Source organism: Talpa europaea (genome assembly GCF_964194135.1).
Source record: "Talpa europaea genome assembly, chromosome: 9".
Taxonomy (NCBI): domain Eukaryota; kingdom Metazoa; phylum Chordata; class Mammalia; order Eulipotyphla; family Talpidae; genus Talpa; species Talpa europaea.
Genome location: NC_140076.1, coordinates 94,563,222 through 94,583,016, shown reverse-complemented (window position 1 = coordinate 94,583,016; position 19,795 = coordinate 94,563,222). Strand labels below are relative to the sequence as shown.

At 36.8% G+C, this 19,795-nt stretch overlaps 1 protein-coding gene across 2 annotated transcripts in view; it reads right to left on the bottom strand.

Moving 5' to 3' along the window:
• The window catches only part of BTBD8 (BTB domain containing 8), a gene marked incomplete at both ends in the record, with an annotated part of 77,322 nt that overhangs the window by 16,367 nt on the left and 41,160 nt on the right, over positions 1-19,795 (bottom strand). The window contains 6 exons of one of the 2 annotated variants that reach the window (XM_084242664.1): positions 959-1,096; positions 1,808-1,990; positions 8,688-8,790; positions 9,236-9,324; positions 15,153-15,245; positions 17,100-17,184. In XM_084242664.1, the coding sequence (XP_084098790.1) occupies positions 959-1,096; positions 1,808-1,990; positions 8,688-8,790; positions 9,236-9,324; positions 15,153-15,245; positions 17,100-17,184 (691 nt within the window). Of the gene's footprint in view, positions 1-958; positions 1,097-1,807; positions 1,991-8,687; positions 8,791-9,235; positions 9,325-15,152; positions 15,250-17,099; positions 17,185-19,795 lie in introns of both variants that reach the window. The other variant, XM_084242663.1, reaches the window with a different exon arrangement.

The window sequence follows — 19,795 nt, the reverse complement described above, 5'->3', positions numbered from 1 at the left end:
AAGACATTGATGATTTAAAATTTTTAAATAGTCTTTAAAATTCTATGTAAATTTTATATTTAAGAAATTTAATGTAGTGACTGCAGGAAAATACTAGAGTTATACTTTACCAATTAATATTGCTAATACCAAATTGTGTTTAGAATTAGCTTGGTAAAGGCCTCCCTGGTGGCACAAGGGGTTGAGCACAGCACTGTGAAGCTATCCACAGCCTCTGCAGCACTAGTTCAATCCCTGGCCAGCCAAGGAACTACCCATATGGTGCAGCAGACCTCTCCTGTCTTACCCGCTGCTCCCCTCAGCTGTATATTTCAATCCGTCTGCCTGTTATGCTCCCCACTCTGCCTATGGTGAATTCTCTCACCTGCCTGCACCTCTGGCCTACACCCCAGTTCTTGAATGCATAAACAAATAAATCTTTAAAAAAAAAAAGAATTAGGGTCTCCCCTGGTGGCGCAGTGGTTGAGCGCTGGGCTGCGAGCCTCTGCAGTGCTGGTTCAATCCCCGGATGCCAGCGAGGGTCCCCCCACATGGTGCGACAGACCTTTCCTGCCGCGCCCGCTGCTCTCCTCTGCAGTGTATTTCGTCAGTCTGCCTGTTCTATTCCCTGCTCTGGTTCTGGTGAATTCTCTCACCCTCCCATGCTTCTGACTGTACCCAGTGCTTGCATAAATAAATAAATAAATCTTAAAAAAAAAAAAGAATTCATTAAAAAAAAATTAGCTTGGTAAACTGCCAAATTCTAAACTTCTTAAGTTCATTTGCCAGTAAATGAAATTCTAAAAATTTTGTATTATGAAATATTCCAAACATACACAAAAGTAAATACTATAATCAACCCCCTAGTTCTATTACTTAGTTTCAATGAACCATGCAACAATTAAAATATGCACACATTTAAAAATGTTAAAATAGTTGAATATTATGTCATTTCAATGAACTTTATTACATTCAATACCATTTCTTTTGTGTGGTCAGAATTCAGTAATGTGTCCAGAGCCATAAGAAGAGAGCAACTATTCTCAGTGGTAATGTTTTCTTCAATTGCTTTCAATATTTTTTCCAAGAGATCGGCTGTGCTGCTCATTGCTTGTGACTACAAAACACAGAAACTGATATTTAGTAAAAATACATATAAAATGTGTACAAAATGTGAAAGTCTGGCATAACAGCAGACCACTTATTATAACCAGCTATATGAAGTCAACTAGAAATCTTATTTCTTTAGTTAGTAACAATATGATTATTATATTATTATTATTATAATAACCCTATTTATAATTACAGTAAAACAAAAGTTAAAAATTTCTGTGCACCCACGCGCGCGCGCACACACACACACACACACACACACAGTGCTTAAGTGTCCAAACAGTCCTGAAAACAGAACCTATAAATAAGTGATAGAAGTTCAATAACTAATTTTAGAGAAAGGTAGTCCCAAGTAAGACAGACACGTTTGCATGCACATAATTGTATTACTGACCGAAACAATATACTTATGACTTTGGTTTCTAAAATATGGCTTAAGCTATTTGAGGGTTAAAGTTGGCCAGAATTATACTGTGCCTTGCCAGGGCACTAGAACCTGCCTTCCACACTCCACCCCTCCCACTTCAATATCTTGTGAGCCAAAATGCCAGTCCGTCACTGCTCTAAATCCTATGCAAACATGCCATCTGCTATGGAATTTATTTAAGCCATACTAATTTAATCAAAGGCAACCTGAATTCAAAAAACTCTTACATAATTAAAATCACAACACAAAGATGGGACTAAATGTAGGATATAATTTTAGACACAATACCTGTAAGAGAAGAGCAAAATTTTCACTTTGAATAATCTTGGAGAAGTTTTCAATAATAAATGCCATACACTCCTCTTGGAGCTGAGAGGCCATAAGAAGTGCTGCTTCTGTCCACTTAACTCTGGGTAAACTGATGATGAGCCTGTCACTTTCCATCAGAAGAAAAGCAGCATTCTTATCATTCTTATAATTTAAAAAATATTGGGAAAATAGTTAGATGACTGCTGATAAAATAACTTTCTAAGCAAATCAAATACTTTTTGTTTTCCTGTGAGAACAGGCGGCTAATATCTTTGCCATTAGTTTTACATATAATACTTATTCACTGACTCAAAATTATCCAAAGGGGCACACGGGGAAGAGTCTACCTTTAAAAGATAGTTAAAACAAATCTGAGAGCAAAGTTATAAAACAATTATGACTTCCCTGAGATTTTCAGTAGGCTTTTATCTACTATGTTACTAAGATTTTAATTTTTGTGCTCACAGATCATTCAAAATTGCATGGCTACATTGGCATAGGCTTAATTCTTTTCTGACTATGAAGTACATGTTCTTTATTACAAATTTAGAAGGCTAAAATTACTTATAATCCCTAGTGATTGTCTTCCTCTTCCCTAATTAGGTAAGATTCTCCTTTTTATATTTTATTCATTTAATGATGATTCATTTTTATACCATAAGAAAAAAAAGTTCATGAATATGATCATTATGGAAAGAAAAGTCACAAATACCCTAAGAACCATGAAAAAACAGCAACTAAATTACCGTATCTTATTCATATCTGATTTCTAGTTTTTTTTTGTTTTTTTTCATTTTGGTTATATTCCCCATACAAGTCCCACCCCCTTGATTCTGACCCCAATCCCTCTTCTCCTCCCCCACCCCGATTTCTAGTTCTTAAAACAAACCTTATCAAAAAATTATTAGTTACTGATGGATTGTAGATGGAAAAACATGGTCACAAATTCTTTGTAGCTATATCCATCAAGAGGTGAAATCAATTTCCTCATCCCCTGTAATTACACTGGCTTTTTCACTTGCTTGTACAGTGGTATTGCACAAGTCCCAGGGCCGAGGCCTCACAATACCTGGAAGCTTCTGGCTTTACTCTTTTGGTATTCTGTGACCATGAGGCCATAAAGAAGGCTATTAAGAAAAGACCAGAGCCCAAAGCCCAGTCCCCAACATTGCAACTAGCTAAAAGCAGTCATAGGACTGAGCTCAGGCAAGATGAGCTGGAGAATCATCTAGTCAACCCAGAGAATGGTGAGAAATAAACTTTAGCTTTAAGGTACTTAGTGTTGGGGTGACTTGTTACAGAGCAATAGATAAATGATAAATCTAGAAAGGACAAAATGATATTCTTACCAGAACTTGCATGATATATACCTTGCTCTCTCTCTGTATCTTTCAGATCTCAGTTCAAGTTCTGTCTTCCCTGATTCCTATTTCAACAACAGTTTCTCTTCGTGCCATCAGAGAAGCTGCCCCCTTTTTTTTTAAACTTTCTTTTTTAAGATTTATTTATTTATACAAGAACCAGCATACAGGCCAGATTCACGGGAGGGTGAGATGATTCACCAGAGAGAGAGCGGGGAACAGAACAGACAGACTGATGAAATACACTGCTGAGGGGAGCAGCGGGCATGACAGGAGAGGTCTGCCTTGCCATGTGGGACCCTCGCCGGCCAGCTGGAATTGAACCTGAGCTGTAGAGGCTGCAAACAGCTTCATAGCACAGTGCTCAACCACCTGCGCCACCGGGGGAGGCCCGAAGCTGCCCCTTTCTTTAGAGGACTTAATTCATTAGTAACTGCTCAATCTCCCCTCCCCGCCCCCCACTCCTCATTGAGTGTCTCTGGTTCATAGTTTTTTGATTTTGATTTTCACTTTCTTATAGTCCCTTATTTAAGTTTTCTAGATTCCTGCTATGAGTGAGACCATCCGGTATTTTTCTTTTTCTTTTTGGCTTATTTCGCTGAGCATGATCCCTTCCAGCGCCATCCATGTTGCTGCAAATTGCATGTGTTTATCTTTTTTGAATGCTGAGTAATATTCCATGGTGTATATGTACCACATCTTCTTGATCCAGTCATCTATTTTTGGGCATTTGGGTTGTTTCCAAAGCTTAGCTATTGTAAACAGTAAGAGAAGAGCAAAATAGAAGTTCAATAACTAATTTTAGAGAAAGGTAGTCCCAAGTAAGACAAGTTTGCATGCACATAATTGTATTACTGACCGAAACAATATACTTATGACTTTGGTTTCTAAAATATGGCAGGTGCTCTTTGGAATTGATGTTTCTGTGTCCTTTGGGTAAATACCTAGGAGTGGAATTGCTGGATCATATGGAAGCTCTATGTTTAGTAGGTCCAGAAATCTCCATACAGCTCTCCATAGTGGTTGGACCAGTTTGCACTCCCACCAACAGTGCAGGAGAGTTCCTTTTTCTCCACATCCTCGCCAATATTTGTTGTTGCTAGTTTTTTTAATATGTGCCATTCTCACTGGTGTAAGATGGTATCTCATGGTAGTTTTGATTTGCATTTCCCTGATTACAAGTGATGTTGAACATTTTTTCATATGCTTGTTGGCCATTTGCATTTCCTCTTCAGAGAAGTTTTTTTTTCAGCTCTTCTGCCCATTTTTTGACAGGATTATTTTCTTTGTTGTTGTTGAGTCTCATCAGCTCTTTGCACATTTTTGTGATCAGTCCTTTATCATTAGTGTTGTGTGCAAAAATGTTCTCCCAGTCGGTGGGGTTTCTCTTTGTTTTTGTTACTGTCTCTTTTGTTGTGCAGAAGCTCTTTAATTTGATGTAGTCCCAGCTGTTTATCTTTGCCTTCACTATCACTGCTTTGGGTGATGTGTCTGCAAAGATGTCTTTGATGTGCATATCATGTAGTGTTTCGCCTATATTTCCTTCTATGTATTTTATGGTTTCAGGTCTTATGTCTAGTTCTTTAATCCATTTTGAGTTGATTTTTGTGTATGGTGTGAGGTAGTGGTCAAGCTTCATTCTTTTGCATGTAGCGACCCAGTTTTCCCAGCATCATTTATTGAACATACTTTCTTTGCTCCAATGCATAGCCTTTGCTCCTTTGTCAAGATTAGTTGGCCATAAATCTGTGGGTTAATTTCTGGATTTTCTATTCAATTCCATTGGTCTGTGTGTCTGTTCTTGTTCCAATATCATGTAATTTTGATGATTATGGCTTTGTAGTAGAGTTTGAAGTCTGGGAGTGTGATGCCTCCATTCCCTTCTTTTTTTTTTCAGGAGAGCTTTGGCTATTCAGGGTTTTTGGTGATTCCATTTGAATTTCATCAGTAATTGTTCTATTTCTTTGAAGAATGACATTGAAATTTTTATTGGAATAGCACTGAATCTGTATATTGCTTTTGGTAGAATGGCCATTTTAATAATGTTTATTCTTCCAATCCATGAGCAGGGGATGTCTTTCCATTTCTTTGTGTCTTCTTCTATTTCTTTTAACAGTGTTTTATAGTTTTCTTTGTATAGGTCCTTTACCTCTTTTGTTAGATTTATTCCCAAATATTTGATTTTTTTTGTTTCAATAATAAAAGGGATGGTTTTTTAGATTTCTTCTTCTTCACATTTATTGTTTGTGTATAGGAAGGCTACTGACTTTTGCGTGTTGATTTTGTATCCTGCCACTTTACTGAACTGATTGATGAGTTGAATTAGTTTTTCTGTGGAGTTTTTGGGGTTCTCTATGTACATTATCATATCATCTGCAAATAGTGATAGTTTGACTTCTTCTTTTCCTATTTGGATTCCTTGTATGTCTTTCTCTTGTCTTACTGCTCTGGCTAGGACTTCCACTATTATATTGAAAAGCAGTGGTGAGAGTGGACATCCTTGTCTTGTTCCAGATCTTAATGGAATTGCTTTCAGCTTTTCACCATTGAGAATGATACTGGCTGTTGGCTTGTCATATATGGGCTTTATGATGTTGAGGTATGTTCCTTGTAACCCAAGAATTTCAAGGGCTTTTATCATGAATGGGTGTTGCACTTTCTCAAAAGCTTTCTCAGCATCTATTGACATTATCATATGGTTTTTATATTTCTTTTTGTTGATGTGTTGGATAACATTGATTGATTTTCGGATGTTGAACCATCCTTTGTCCCTGGAATGAATCCTACTTGGTTATGGTGAATTATCTTGTGGATACATTGTTGGATTGTGGTAGCTAAAATTTTATTGAGGATTTTTGCATCAGTGTTCATTAGGTAGATTGGCCTGTAGTTTTCTTTGTGTTGTCCTTCTTTGGTTTTGGTATTAGTGTAATGTTGGCTTCATAGAACGTGTTTGGTATTGTCCCTTCCTTCTCAATTTTTTGGAAGAGTTTGTGAAGGATAGGCACTAATTCATCTCTGAATGTTTGGTAGAATTCATTTGTAAATCCATCAGGTCCAGGGCTTTTGTTTTGGGGGAGGTTTTTGATTACCATTTCAATTTCGCTGCTTGTAATTGGTCTGTTTAGGTGTTCTATTTCTTCTTTATCTAGCTTTGGGTGATTGTAGAGTTGTAGGAATTTGTCCGCCTCCTCTAGATTGTTGAACTTGTTTCCATATAACTGTTCATAGTAGTTACTGATTATTCTTTTGATTTCTGCTGTGTCCGTTGTGATTTCTCTTCTTTCATTTATGATTCTGTTTATTTGTGCTTTCTCCCTGATTTCTTCTGTGAGCCTGGCTAGGGTTTTGTCTATTTTATTGATTTTTTTCGAAGAACCAACTCTTGGTTTCATTGATCTTTTGGATTGTTTTTTTAGTTTCAATTTCATTTATTTCTGCTTTGGTTTTTATTATTTCTTTTCTTCTACTGGTTTTGGGGTTTTTTGTTGTTCTTTTTCTAGATCTTTGAGCTTCGAGATTAGGTTGTTTCTTTGAGTTCTTTCTTGTTTCTTGATGTGAGCCTCTATTGCTATAAATTTTCCTCTTATTACTGCTTTTGCTGCATCCCATACATTTAGGAAATTGGTGTCCTCATTGTCATTCAGTAATTGCTCAATCTTAAATGCAACTATTTGATTACTATTGGTCTCTCCCACTAGGCTGTTACTGAGTTTGAACTGTGTCTGTTTTAGCTCACCAATGTATAAGTCACCCAGCTTCCAGCACAAAACTGGGTCACAGAAGACACTCAGACGTTTGTTGATCTGTTAACATCATCAGAAACTAAGAGTCTATAAGTGAATTTCTAAGTCAAGTTTAATCTTGAAGATCAAAATTTTTAAAAACTTCACCCATTTACCAAGATTCTTTTTAATGTATTATATATTTCAACTGCTTTATTTGAGTTAAAAAGCTATACTTTGTTATATATGAAGTTCTTTTTCAGCACATCATTTTTTCCTCCTCTGATGATTTTCTGAGTAACTGTGCAATTACTAAGAGTTCGAAGCAATAAGCCCAATTTGCTCTACTACGGCAATTGTAGTAGAGTCAAATTTAAGATATTCAAATAAACTCAGCAGGTATCTACCAAGTGCTTATTACATATAAGTTGAGTCTGAGGAAACAATCTTTTTAAAAATACAGATCCAGAACAGAGTTTTTATAATTTAGCTTGGAATCTATTGGAAAACTAAATGATGGGGATCAATAATAACATAGGTGATTTGTGATATTATTCTTTATTGGTATGAACACACAGCATTAAATGTAGAGTAGCTTGGGCCTCCCTGGTAGTGCAGCAGGTTGAGCACGGCGCTGTGAGGCTGTCTGCAGCCTCTGTAAAACGGGTTCGATTCCTGCCTGGCCAGGGAGATTCCCACATGGTGTGGCAGACCTCTCCTGTCGTGCCTGCTGCTCCCCTCAGCAGTGCTTTCAGTCTGTCTGCCTGTTCTGCTCCCCACTCTGACTGTGGTGAATCCTCTCACCCTTCCGTGCCTCTGGCCTGTACCCCAACTATTGTATAAATTAAAAAAATAAATCTTAAATGTAGAGTAGCTTGAGGTTCAAAGATGGGAAAAAATGTGATACTTCTAGACCACTCACGTTAACTTTTAAATGAACAGTTAATATAATACACGATTCAAACTCCAAAAATATATAAAGGGCAACACTAACACCTTCCTTTCCTTCTTGTGTCCAAGCCATTTATTTCCCTTCATCAATGTTATTATTATTTGTTCTCTGTATCTTCAATGCTATTCATTTTTTGTATCTTTCTAGTTATTTTATACACAAATAAAAATATAATGTAATTTTCCCTTATTTACGCCAATGGAGGCATTAATATGCACAACAGTCTGTACTCTGCCTTTTACATTTAGTATATATTGAGTATTTTCCCTCCAAATATAAAGAGCCTTGTTATTTTAATAGTGATGAAATAATCCACAATAGGCATTAGCTATACTTATAGACATTTACATTGTTTTCACCTTTTTGCTATTACAGTGTTGTAATGATGGTAACATTATAATAGATAACATTATTGTACACATGTCAATATAAATATGAATTCCTGATTTTGCTTATAATCTTTTTTTTTTTTTTTTTGCTTACTGCATCTTAGGTAATCTTTTTTGGGTGTGTGTGGGGCCTCTGAATTCTGTATCCTTACTCCTCTGCCCAAGTTATAAAATAATTCTTCAGGGTTTATTTTCGTGTTTCAATGTTTTATTTTTTGTATGTTCATATCTTTGACCTGTTTGGAATATATCCTGGCATACCAAGATGTGAGGTACAGATTCAACTTAAATTTTTTTCCAGCTAGCTGCCTAGTTCTCTCATCTTGCTTTTATCATATAATTCTACTGTTATATTAAAAACATTGAGAATAACTGTACAAAATTGAATAAATTTTTTAATAAACACAAACAAGAGTATTAAGTTATACTTACTAAGGACTGAATCAACCCATTAAGACAACTTTTCTGAATCTCAGGAGGTACATTTGCAAAGCTTCTTTCAGACCAAAATCTTGCAAAATGCTTTACAACACACCTGTTAAAAATAAAAAATATCCCAACTTGGAGAAATGAAAATATTTTCATTAATCTAATAAAATTTTAATTTTTAATAATGATATAAGTTGTACATATGTAAGTATATAGAATTATTTTTTTGACTAACCATACATTAATTTAGTGAACTCTATGATGGACTTAACTATGATCTCCCTTTTCTGTCAATGTATATTTTCAATCCACTTTGGGTTAGGTGCATGGATTTTAACATCAGTAACCATAGTTCAGCTAAATAAAATTGATCCCAAGTGTCTTGAGTAATATCTCAATCAAAAGCTCTCCTCAATTGTCACAACTAGTTAAGCATTTAAAGCAACATACATTGTCATCAAGAAAACAGACCAATTCTAAAATTTCCCAGAAATAAGGCAAATGGAAAAATCCCTAAATTAACGGTATCAGTGCTACATCAGGTCACTTACTTCATGCAGTCATCAAAAAGACTTTCCACTCCAACTGAATGAGCAATAATCAGGCATTCTAGAATAGATGTCAAACTTCTGGGAACAGGCTAAAATTGACAGAAAACACTACATTTATTCTTTTTCAATGTACAGAGGCTAAAAGTATTTGGTTCATAAAGATGATTTGAATTATATTTCTAAAATGCAGAATGTGTAATTCAAAAGTCTATTATTCTGGGCCTCCCCAGTGGTGCAGTGGGTTGAGCACAGCGCTGTGAAGCTGTCTACAACCTCTCCAGCGTGGGTTCGATCCCCTGCCGGCCAGGGAGATACCCACATGGCACAGCAGACCTTTCCTGCCTCGCCTGCTGCTCCCCTCAGCAGTGTCTTTCGGCCCATCTGCTTGTTCTGCTCCCTGCTCTGTCTCTGGTATATCCTCTCACCCTCCTGCACTTCTGGCCTGTACCCCAGTTCTTGCATAAATAAATAAATCTTAAAAAAAAAAAGTCTATTATTCTTTTAAAATAATCACTAATAACCTTTAGTTTTTATAGAATAGCATTTGAGCTTTTAGGAGCCAGAATGCAATTTTTATTCTAATTTCAATTAGCTTAATTTTTTTTGCTAAAGTAAAAATTGTATAATAATTTCTAGCACATCACATTGCCATACAGCCATATGGTAACTGATACCTAAAGTATAAATAGAATATGAAGTTTATGTGCAGTAGGATTTTATCTGGCCTTAGATAAAATGATAGAATTTAATTAATCATAATTATATAACATTGTTTCAAAGCACACATATAGAAGTACTGAACTCAAACAACAAATAAATAAAATGTAGATAAAAGTGATGAAAACAGCTCACTGTTCTGTGTTAAGTCTCTGTGCTGCATGTTGCCTGTGATGTATTTTTAATTTTTGGACTATGTTCCTAAGCACATCTATTGGCATTAGTCTGGGTAAAGTTCAACTTCTCCTTTGTACACATGCATTATTTGCAATTTGAGGTTATACACTTAATAAAGACTACAATCAGCCAATTTGTCTCTAAATGTGTCCTCCTGAAAAATGCCTGCTCTCAGTATTTCCAACTTTTTAAGTGAGGAATTGCTATTAATTTGATTTTCTAATATTCTTCTCCTAAGTGTTATATTAGTGTTTAAGAAATTGAATATATTTTGCTTTGCATATTAACAATTTAGTTATTCCCTGAGATAACTGAAGGTACTCTAAGTTTTCCTAAATTCAGAAGTAGCTCTCACTATATAGAATATACAGTGTTAATCTTACCAAGTTAAATAAATGGGTTTTCTGATGCCTTCAGATGAGAGTATCAAACTAGTATGAGGGAAGAACTACTTGTATAGATATACTTGACTAACTAAAAATACCCAAAGTCTGAAAAACTATAAAAGTAAGCACACAAGTTAAAAAGTCCAGCAATCTAATTTTATTCCTACTTTAGGAATAACCAGCCCTCTACAATACAAGGCCCACTAACTGATGTATAACTTAAGAGTGATATTCATAAAACTATGAAAATACTAATTTGCTATTTAAAGCTGAGGCTGGCTACTACAGCTTGTGGGTCAAATCTAACCCACTGCTGTTTCTGAGAATAAAGTTTTAATGGAACACTGCTATTGGAGAGCTAAGTAGCAAAGGTAAGTAGTCGTGATGGCATATGCCCACAAAGCCTGGAATATTTACCATGTGACCTTTTCAGAAAAAGGTTAATGACTTCTGGCTTACAAGTTTGACTTTAGCTTTGAGAATTCAACTTTTATGGAAAAGTTGATTCCCAAGTGTTTTTGTAGCAGGATGACTGACTCTAAGTCCTTTTCAAAATTTGCATACAGAGATTGGGAACATATATATTTAAATCATTACCTAAAATATATTTTTAAATTGATGACAAAAATTATATACCCACAATAATCTTATAAATTATTGTATCTGAAAATTTTAATCAAGTTAAAGGCAAGGTTGTAATGTTAATGAAATGACAGAAGCTAGCTTGCCAAGAGTTCCAGGGCTAGTTAACCAGTTAACCATCACATAACCAAAATTGTATTGCTGCAGAGAATATTTTTATAGGCTTAGTGTATTTAAGTCACTACCAAAAGATGGCTTAGATTATAGAGTCACAACTTACTTATTGAAAATATTAAAATATGTAAAGGAAAAATTTAAAGATCAGGTCAATAAAAACAGAAATCACACTCCCAAATATGTTACCATAGTAATACAGACTATATGAAAATTAAGTAAAAAAGTTTTCAACAAAATACCATGTTGCTAATTTTTAAAATCTTGCATTTTGCAAAGGCATAATTTGTCTTTTTTATTTTAAAAACTGAGTGGATTATTGAAAATAAAATACAAGAAGATGCATATAACCTACATATGAATATATGAAAAATAGTGGCAATGGTTCAAAGACTATCCATAAAAGATTACTTTTAAAATGTTAGCTATAGGGCCTCCCCGGTGGCGCAGCGGTTGAGCGCTGGGTTGCGAAGCTGCCCGCAGCCTCGGCAGCGCTGGTTCGATCCCTGGCTGCCGGGCGAGGGTCCCACATGGCGCGCAGACCTCTTGCCGCCCGCTGCTGCCCTCAGCAGTGTTCTTCGTCCGTCTGCCTGTTCTGCACCCTGCTCTGGCTCTGGTGAATTCTCTCACCCTCCCGCGCTTCTGACTGTACCCAGTGCTTGTATAAATAAATAAATATTTTTAAAAAATAAATAAAATAAAATGTTAGCTATAATTGGTTTATGAAAAAGTCTCAGTTTTAAGGAATTATTAACATAAAATCTTTTTTTAAGAGGTTCTGTTTCTACTGAAATACACTGCTCAGGGGAGCCGCGGGCGAGACAGGAGAGGTCTGCTGCACCGGATGTGAGTTAGCTCCCTGGCTGGGGATCGAACTCAGGCTACAGCAGTAACAGCACTGAGACTTAACCCCTAGGCCACCAGGGAGGCCTCCTAAAACTTTTTTCTTGCTATTGTTGTCAAACTCCCTTTTTTACCCCCATCCCTTACTAACATTATAAGAAAATTCTAATACATACTGATCATTTTTGATACTGAAATTCAGCACAATACTGTTTAAATAACTATCCTATCTGATATAAATCTTTCCTGTCCCCATCACCAATGACATTTATAGTTGAAATATCTGGAATAGGGAGGAGAGCATTGTCTGGTCTTTTGCACCTCCATTTTCTGGGTCTAATTCAGGTGGAAGAGAAATATAGAAGGCTCTGGTCACCTGATGTAACTAACCAAAGAACAAGCTGGTAGTAGGGAGATGCCCTTGACTTCGCTCTAACCCAGAAATGGATGGCCTTTGCTGACATGGTGACTCTTTCAAGGGTAGACTGAACTTTACCCTAGCTTCTCAGTGGATAGTCTTGTAATGGTTCATGATGCACAATGCCTTCCCAGATGGGGCACAGTATCCTTTAGCCCTGTATGAGACTCCTCTTATCTTCAAAGACCACTAAAATCCAGTCTTTCCCTATGTACCATGTGTAACTGGAGTGTAGAATGGATTCCTCATGCTTTTTTTTCTATGTATGATAATAAGGATTGTCCCTAATCACTAGGACAGTAGTACTGGCTTCTCTAGCAGACCTCTTTTTCCTTTTAGAAATCTCCAATGTTGGGCCTCCCCAGTGGCACAAGGGGTTAAGTCTCAGCACAATGAAGCTATCTGCAGCACAAATTCTATCCCTGGCCAGGGAGGTGACCCACATGGCGCAGCAGATTTCTCCTGTCTTGCCTGCTGCTCCCCTCAGCAATGTATTTCAGTCAATCTGCCTGTTCTGCTCCCCACTCTGTCTCTGGTGAATCCTCTCAGGCGAATCCTCTGTCTCTGGTGAATCCAGGCACCTCTGGCCTGCACCCCAGATCTTGTGTGCATAAATAAATTTTTTTTTTTTTTAAACTTAAGACTTGCTTCTCAACCTGCTGCACTACCGGGGAGGCCTGCATAAATAAATCTTTTTTTAAAAAAATATTTATTTATTTATTTATACAAGAACTGGGGTACAGGCCAGATGTGCGGGAGGGTAAGAGGATTCACCAGAGACAGAGCAGGAACAGAACAGGCAGACTGATGAAATACACTGCTGAAGGGAGCAGCGGGCGTGACAGGAGAGGTCTGCCGCACCATGTGGGACCCTCGCCAGCCAGCCGGGATCGAACCAGCGCTGCAGAGACTGCGGACAGCTTCACAGCGTGGCGCTCAACTGCCTGTGCCACCAGGGGAGGCCCCAAATCTTTTTTTTTTAAAGAAATCTCCAATGTTCAAGTATACTTTGATGAGATGCAAATTCTAGGCTCTCCCCCAAAATCAAGTTTTCTTCCTTAATGGAAGAGTGAGTTGATTTTACAGATATGGTAGATGTCTGTCTAGGGGATGGGAAGACATTGTTTCCTCATTGCAGATGATCCTATCTTTAATTTTTATTTGGGATATGCTTGGTTCTCCTTCTAACTTTCACTTGGCTGGGAAGATGGGAGAAGTAGATGACAGAGAAGGAAAAATCCTTTATCATAATTCTTCACTTTCCACAAATTCCTATGGAAGAGGATTATAGATGCCTATGGTTATATTATGTAATGCCTCCAAAGTTATATATAAGTTACAAAATTCTTTGCAACACACTTGTATGATAAAATTTAGGGAAATTAATTGACACTTATCAGTTACAGTGCTGGGGCACTGTAGACTGATCTTCTAGTTCCCTTACTTATAGAGACTGGAATGAATGGCTGATTAAAGGCAGCTGAGATATAACTTTCTGGTTGTGGTGCTAGATCCTGCCATTCACAGTTCTGTTACAGTTCAACTTAGGAAAGTTACAACCAACACAAAAATCTAAATTTACAAAAATGTAAATGCTATGAGAATAATTAAAATTTCTTAATTACAATTCCCAAAATGCATATTTTTGCCTCCAGCACCCAATAACATAAGAATATTGATGTAAACAGTTAAGATTTGTTTCTTGTTTATTATAAAAGCAGTACATGATAATTGTAGAAAATTTGCAAAATGCAGAAAGGCACAGAGAGGAAAAAAAAATCTACAATCACAGAGTAAATTAAAATAACGGAGACTCGAAGAATAATATAAAAAATGACATTTGCACAAATGCATAGTATGGGATTTTCTGTAGATAATAAATCTATGTTTGCATGAACTTATATTTAAAACTCAGTATTTATACTTCACTTTGGGAGATAGGTAGAAGAGAAGTGTATACAATCCCAAGCACATAAAGAGAAGCAATAAGAAGGAGAAATATACTTCTGGGAAAAGAAGTGATGAAACACTGTGATAAATATACTTTGATAAGTGGAGAAGGTAAGCCTGGTTCCTGACTTCCTTTTTCTTAGTTCCAAACCCTGGAGATTCCACTTTTGAATGAGAGGATATGCCTATATCCTTTCAATAAGTCCCCAATTCAATTTTATTTTATTTAAAATGATCAGAATTAATTTTGGTATTTTTCTCAAGCCATCATACCATGATTATCTTTCAACTAGAGCTCCCAGTAGTAATATGGACAATGTTTTTAAGATTTTAGGCACTATTCACTATCATAATTAAAAATCTAGTAGGAAAAATGAAAATTCATTCACTATGATTTTTTTCCCCTAGATTTAGAAAAAAATCATCTTAAAATATCAATTTCAGAAGGTGACTATGGTGAATAGCAAAGGTCAGACAGAAAAGATTTCTGTGACCTTCTTGGTATCTGGATACCAAGTCAGTATTTATTTCCTACAAATGCAGATTTTCTGTCATTGTACAAAGTTACATATGATTAAAATTAGATTTTGGCTGTGAAAAAATTAATCTAATAGGTAATAATGGGCAATTTTCAGCACTGGGTAAAAGATTACTGAGACTGAATAATTACCTTCTGAAAGAAATTACAGTAATCTCTTCTTAAAACATAGATGGCTACTTCTTTTAATCCTTCCAGTCCATACATATCAGCCATATTGAGTATCTGGCTAAAATAAAAACAGGTAAACTGTTAATTCTTCACTTTAAAAACTAAGACATATTATACAGTAATTTCCTAAAAAATATATATCTATTTAGGCAAAAGAATAATCTTAAAGGGCAAAAAGGGTCAAGAAGTATAAACTTCCAGATATGTAATAAATAAGTACAGTATGGCAAGAATAGTCAATAATATTGTATTGCATATTAGAAAGTTGCCAAGATTTACTTTTAAGAGTAAATCTTAAGGGGCCTCCCTGGTGGTGCAAGGGGTTAAGTCTCAGCACTATGAAGCTATCCGAAGCCACTGCAGCAAGAGTTCTATCACCGACCAGGGAGGTGACCCACATAGCACAGCAGACTTCTCCTGTCTTACCTCCTGCTCCCTTTCAGCAGCGTATTTCAGTAGATCTGCCTGTTCTGCTCCACACTTTGTCTCTGGTGAATCCTCTCACCCTCCCACACCTCTGGCCTGCACCCTGGCTCTTGTATGCATAAATACATTAACCTTAAAAAAAAAGTCCTAAAAGTTATCTCTCTCTCTCACATGCACACATCGGTAACTTTGTATGGTAACCTATAGTGAACTAGATTACAGTAACTAGATTACTTGTGTATAGACATAGTGAATTATTACGTTGCACACCTGAAACAAAGACGATGTTATATGAATTTTTACCTCAATAAAACTTTTTTTCTAAAAAAGAATAATCTGAATTATTTTAATTCTAACTTTCTGCCCTACATCATAGATACTCTTTATAGATTATAAAAGACATAGTGGACATAGGCCAAAAGTTGAAAGCACTCTCTAGCACATGATTTGATTAATCGAGAAAAACAAGAAATAAATTTGGAGATGTTTCAGTTAAATGCCCTTATATACTCAGTGATATATACAGTAACATCCAGGAAACTGCCTCTAAGGCTATAAAAGTTATAAAACTCTTTGCAACAAATTTGTATAATAAAAACTTAAGGGGAGGACAATTCATCGAAACTTATCACATTGAAAATGACTATAAATGACCCTAAAAGTGGAAACAACATGACTCAGAGGGTTTCTGTTGCTTCTTTCATTTGGCAAGTATTTCTGAGCATCCACACAGACTTAGGTACTTTAGGAAACTTAAGAGCACGATACAGTTATACATATAAGTTCCCAGGAGGAAAAACTTCAGTACTTGGTCCCTATGACTCATGATACTTTCTCCCCAAAATCATATTTATTCAGTTTGTAATTAAAGGCACTGATGAATATTTAACATTAAAAGAACAACTTTCATTTGTCTGATATTAGAATAGCAATAAAAGAGGACATCCAAAAAATAAAAAAGCGAGCTAGAATTTCACTCTCAGTAGGATCTCAACAACTTAAATGGCATTTTACTCCAGTGTACTTGAGAATCACATCATTGTTGATCTACAGGACAAATGTATCCTTAAAATAATTTTAAGATTTTTTTTCTTTTTCCTTTTCTTTTGCTGTTTAAAAAAATGTTTTTAAAAATAAGGTAGTTAAACAGCTGCTAGAAATTTGTTTTTTTCCACCTCCGACCCCCTTAGCTGATAAAAATTTGATAAAATTCAATTTTATTTAATAAATATGTCATTTATTTTCCAAAATGAATGTTCTTCTAACATAATTTAAATCTAACACTTTTTTAATCTTATTAGTGTGAGTTGCCAGATCATCCTTTCTCTATTTTTAGAGATATTCATAAAACACACACAATATATGGCAAAATAGACAATAAAAATGAAATTTCTACTTATTGACACTTTGAAATAAAGCTAAACAAAGCAAAAGTCACTAAATATTAGTACTTTTATATTTGAAATCATTAAAAAGTAATACATACCCAACATTAGCATTGTCTGGAAAGTCCAAAGTTCCTCCATATATAAAATGCATCATAATATTCATTTCTACATGGTTTATACTAAAAAATAAAAGAAAACTAAGCTCAAATCCAGATGTATTTAAGGCTTAGCAGATATCAATAATATGCTTGCTATATTTTCCCATAAACTTTTAGCTTAAAATTCTAATCTCTCTTTTATCTGAAGAATACATTCTTCAAAAAACATCCATACAACTATGCCATGAATTAAAAGTGAAGTATAAGTGCAGCTAGGGATTTTACTTAAGTTTAAAGTGTTACTGGTATGTTATCAAATTATTTGTTAACCATCTTCTGTAATTCCCAATTCATTGAGAAATCTTCTCTTCAACATCTTTGAAATGTTGCCTCTGGTCTTGCCTAAAGCCTTTTATGGACAACTCAATTCACTAGAAAGATTCTTGTTGTGCTATATAGATTTTTAAATTTATAATATCTATCCAATGACTCTCAGTACATGAACATCCTCATTATACAGATAAAAAAGTAATGACATGACTTAAAACAGTCTGGAGGGCCTCCCTGGTGGCACAAAAGGTTAAGTCTCAGCACTATGAAGCTATCCGCAGCCACTGCAGCATAAGTCTGATCCCTGGCGCTGCTCCCCTCCATAGGGTATTTCAGTCAATCCACCTGTTCTGTACCCCACTCTGTCTCTGGTGAATCCTCTCAACCCCCACACATTGGGCCTCTACCCCAGTTCTTGTATGCATAAATTAGTAAATCTTCAAAAAACAAAAGAAAGAAATAGTCTGGAGAGATAATCTTTATGTCCTGCTGACTACTGGATCTTAAACTCTGGATTCATGACCTCCTCCTTCTTCCAATCTCTCCCAACACCCCAAATTTGGTCTTCTTTCTATTATTCCTATTTTATTCACAGTACTATTATAGGACTTGAAGCATCTAGTCTCACCCTGTATTTCTCTGTACCATGGGAGTGAATTACCTGATAGACAGACAACCAATGGTCACTGGCTGGGAGGAACCTGAGATACGAGGAAATTAAATTTCTTTTCTCCTTTGTTTTGCTGGATCAGTGGAAAAGGTTGATAGGGAAGAAATGCATTTGTTATCCAGATTCAGACTTTCTCTCAAATGGGTTGTTTAAGAGGGGATGAAGCAACCAAGTTAACTCTGGTTCTTTGCTTTAAAGCAGATATTACTGGGCCACCCCGGTGGCACAGCGGGTTGAGCACAGGGCTGTGAAGCTGTCTGCAGCCTCTGCAGTGTGGGTTGGATTCCAGGTCAGCCAGGGAGATTCCCACATGGTGTGGCAGACCTCTCCTGTCTTGCCCGCTGTTCCCCTCAGCAGTGCTTTTGGTCCGTCAGCCTGTTCTGCTACCCACTCTGTCTCTGGTGAATCCTCTCAACCTCCTGTGCCTCTGACCTGTACCCCAGTTCTTGTATAAAAATAAATAAATCTTAAAAAAAAAGGAAGTGGAAAAAAAAAAGCAGATATTACTGTTTTGACAGGTTTTTTTTTTTTAAGATTTTTTTTTAAAGATTTATTTATTTATTTATACAAGCACTGGGTACAGTCAGAAGCGCGGGAGGGTGAGAGAATTCACCAGAGCCAGAGCAGGGAACAGAACAGGCAGACAGACAAAATACACTGCTGAGGGGAGCAGCGGGTGGGGCATGAGAGGTCTGCGCTACATGTGGGACCCTCGCTGGCGGCCGGGGATAGAACTGGCGCTGTACGGGCTGCGGGCAGCTTTGCAGCCCAGCGCTCAACCGCTGCGCCACAGGGGGAGGTCCTACTTTGATAGTTTTTAGCAATCATAAAGGAAATGTTTTCTTCATCTGTTGATTCTTTTGTCTTATTTCAAACAAGAAGAAAGTAAACTAATCATGGGGCCTTCCTCAAAACTCCAAAAACATCTAGATTCTTCTAGATTGCCTAAATCATAGCCTGAGGTTCATTTTAATCTCCCCCTTAATTATGCCCTGTAATTTCAAAATTCTCTTGAATTCAGCCTTTGTTGTCTGTTTCCTCCTCTTACTGCCCTTGTATAAGCTCTCATTTCTGCATTTTTTTTTAAGATTTATTTATTTATTTATACAAGCAGCGGGTACAGTCAGAAGCGCAGGAGGGTGAGAGAATTCACCAGAGCCAGAGGGGAGAACAGAACAGGCAGACTGACTAAATAACTGCTGAGGGGAGCAGTGGGCAGCAGGAGAGGTCTGCACGCCATGTGGGACCCTTGCCTGGCGGCCGGGAATCAAACCGGTGCTGCAGAGGCTGCGGGCAGCTTCACAACCCAGCGCTCAATCGCTGCTCCACTGGGGAGGCCCTCTGCATTTTTTTTTTTAAAGATTTTATTTATTTTTGCATAGAAGAATTGGGATGTAGGCCGAGGGGTGTGTGTGTGGGGGGGTTGTAAGAGGATTCACCAGAGACAGAGTGGGGAGCAGAACAGGCGGATCTACTGAAATGCACCACTAAAAGGAGCAGCAGGAGAGACAGGATAGGTCTGCTGTGCAATGGTCTGTGCAATGTGGCTGGGGACTGAACGCAGGTCACAGGTCATTGCGGTGATGGTGCTGAGACTTAACTCCTAGGTCACCAGGGAGACCCCTAAGCTCTCATTTCCTCTCACTGTACTATAACAGTATCCTCTCATACAGTTTTCATGGCTGCATTAAT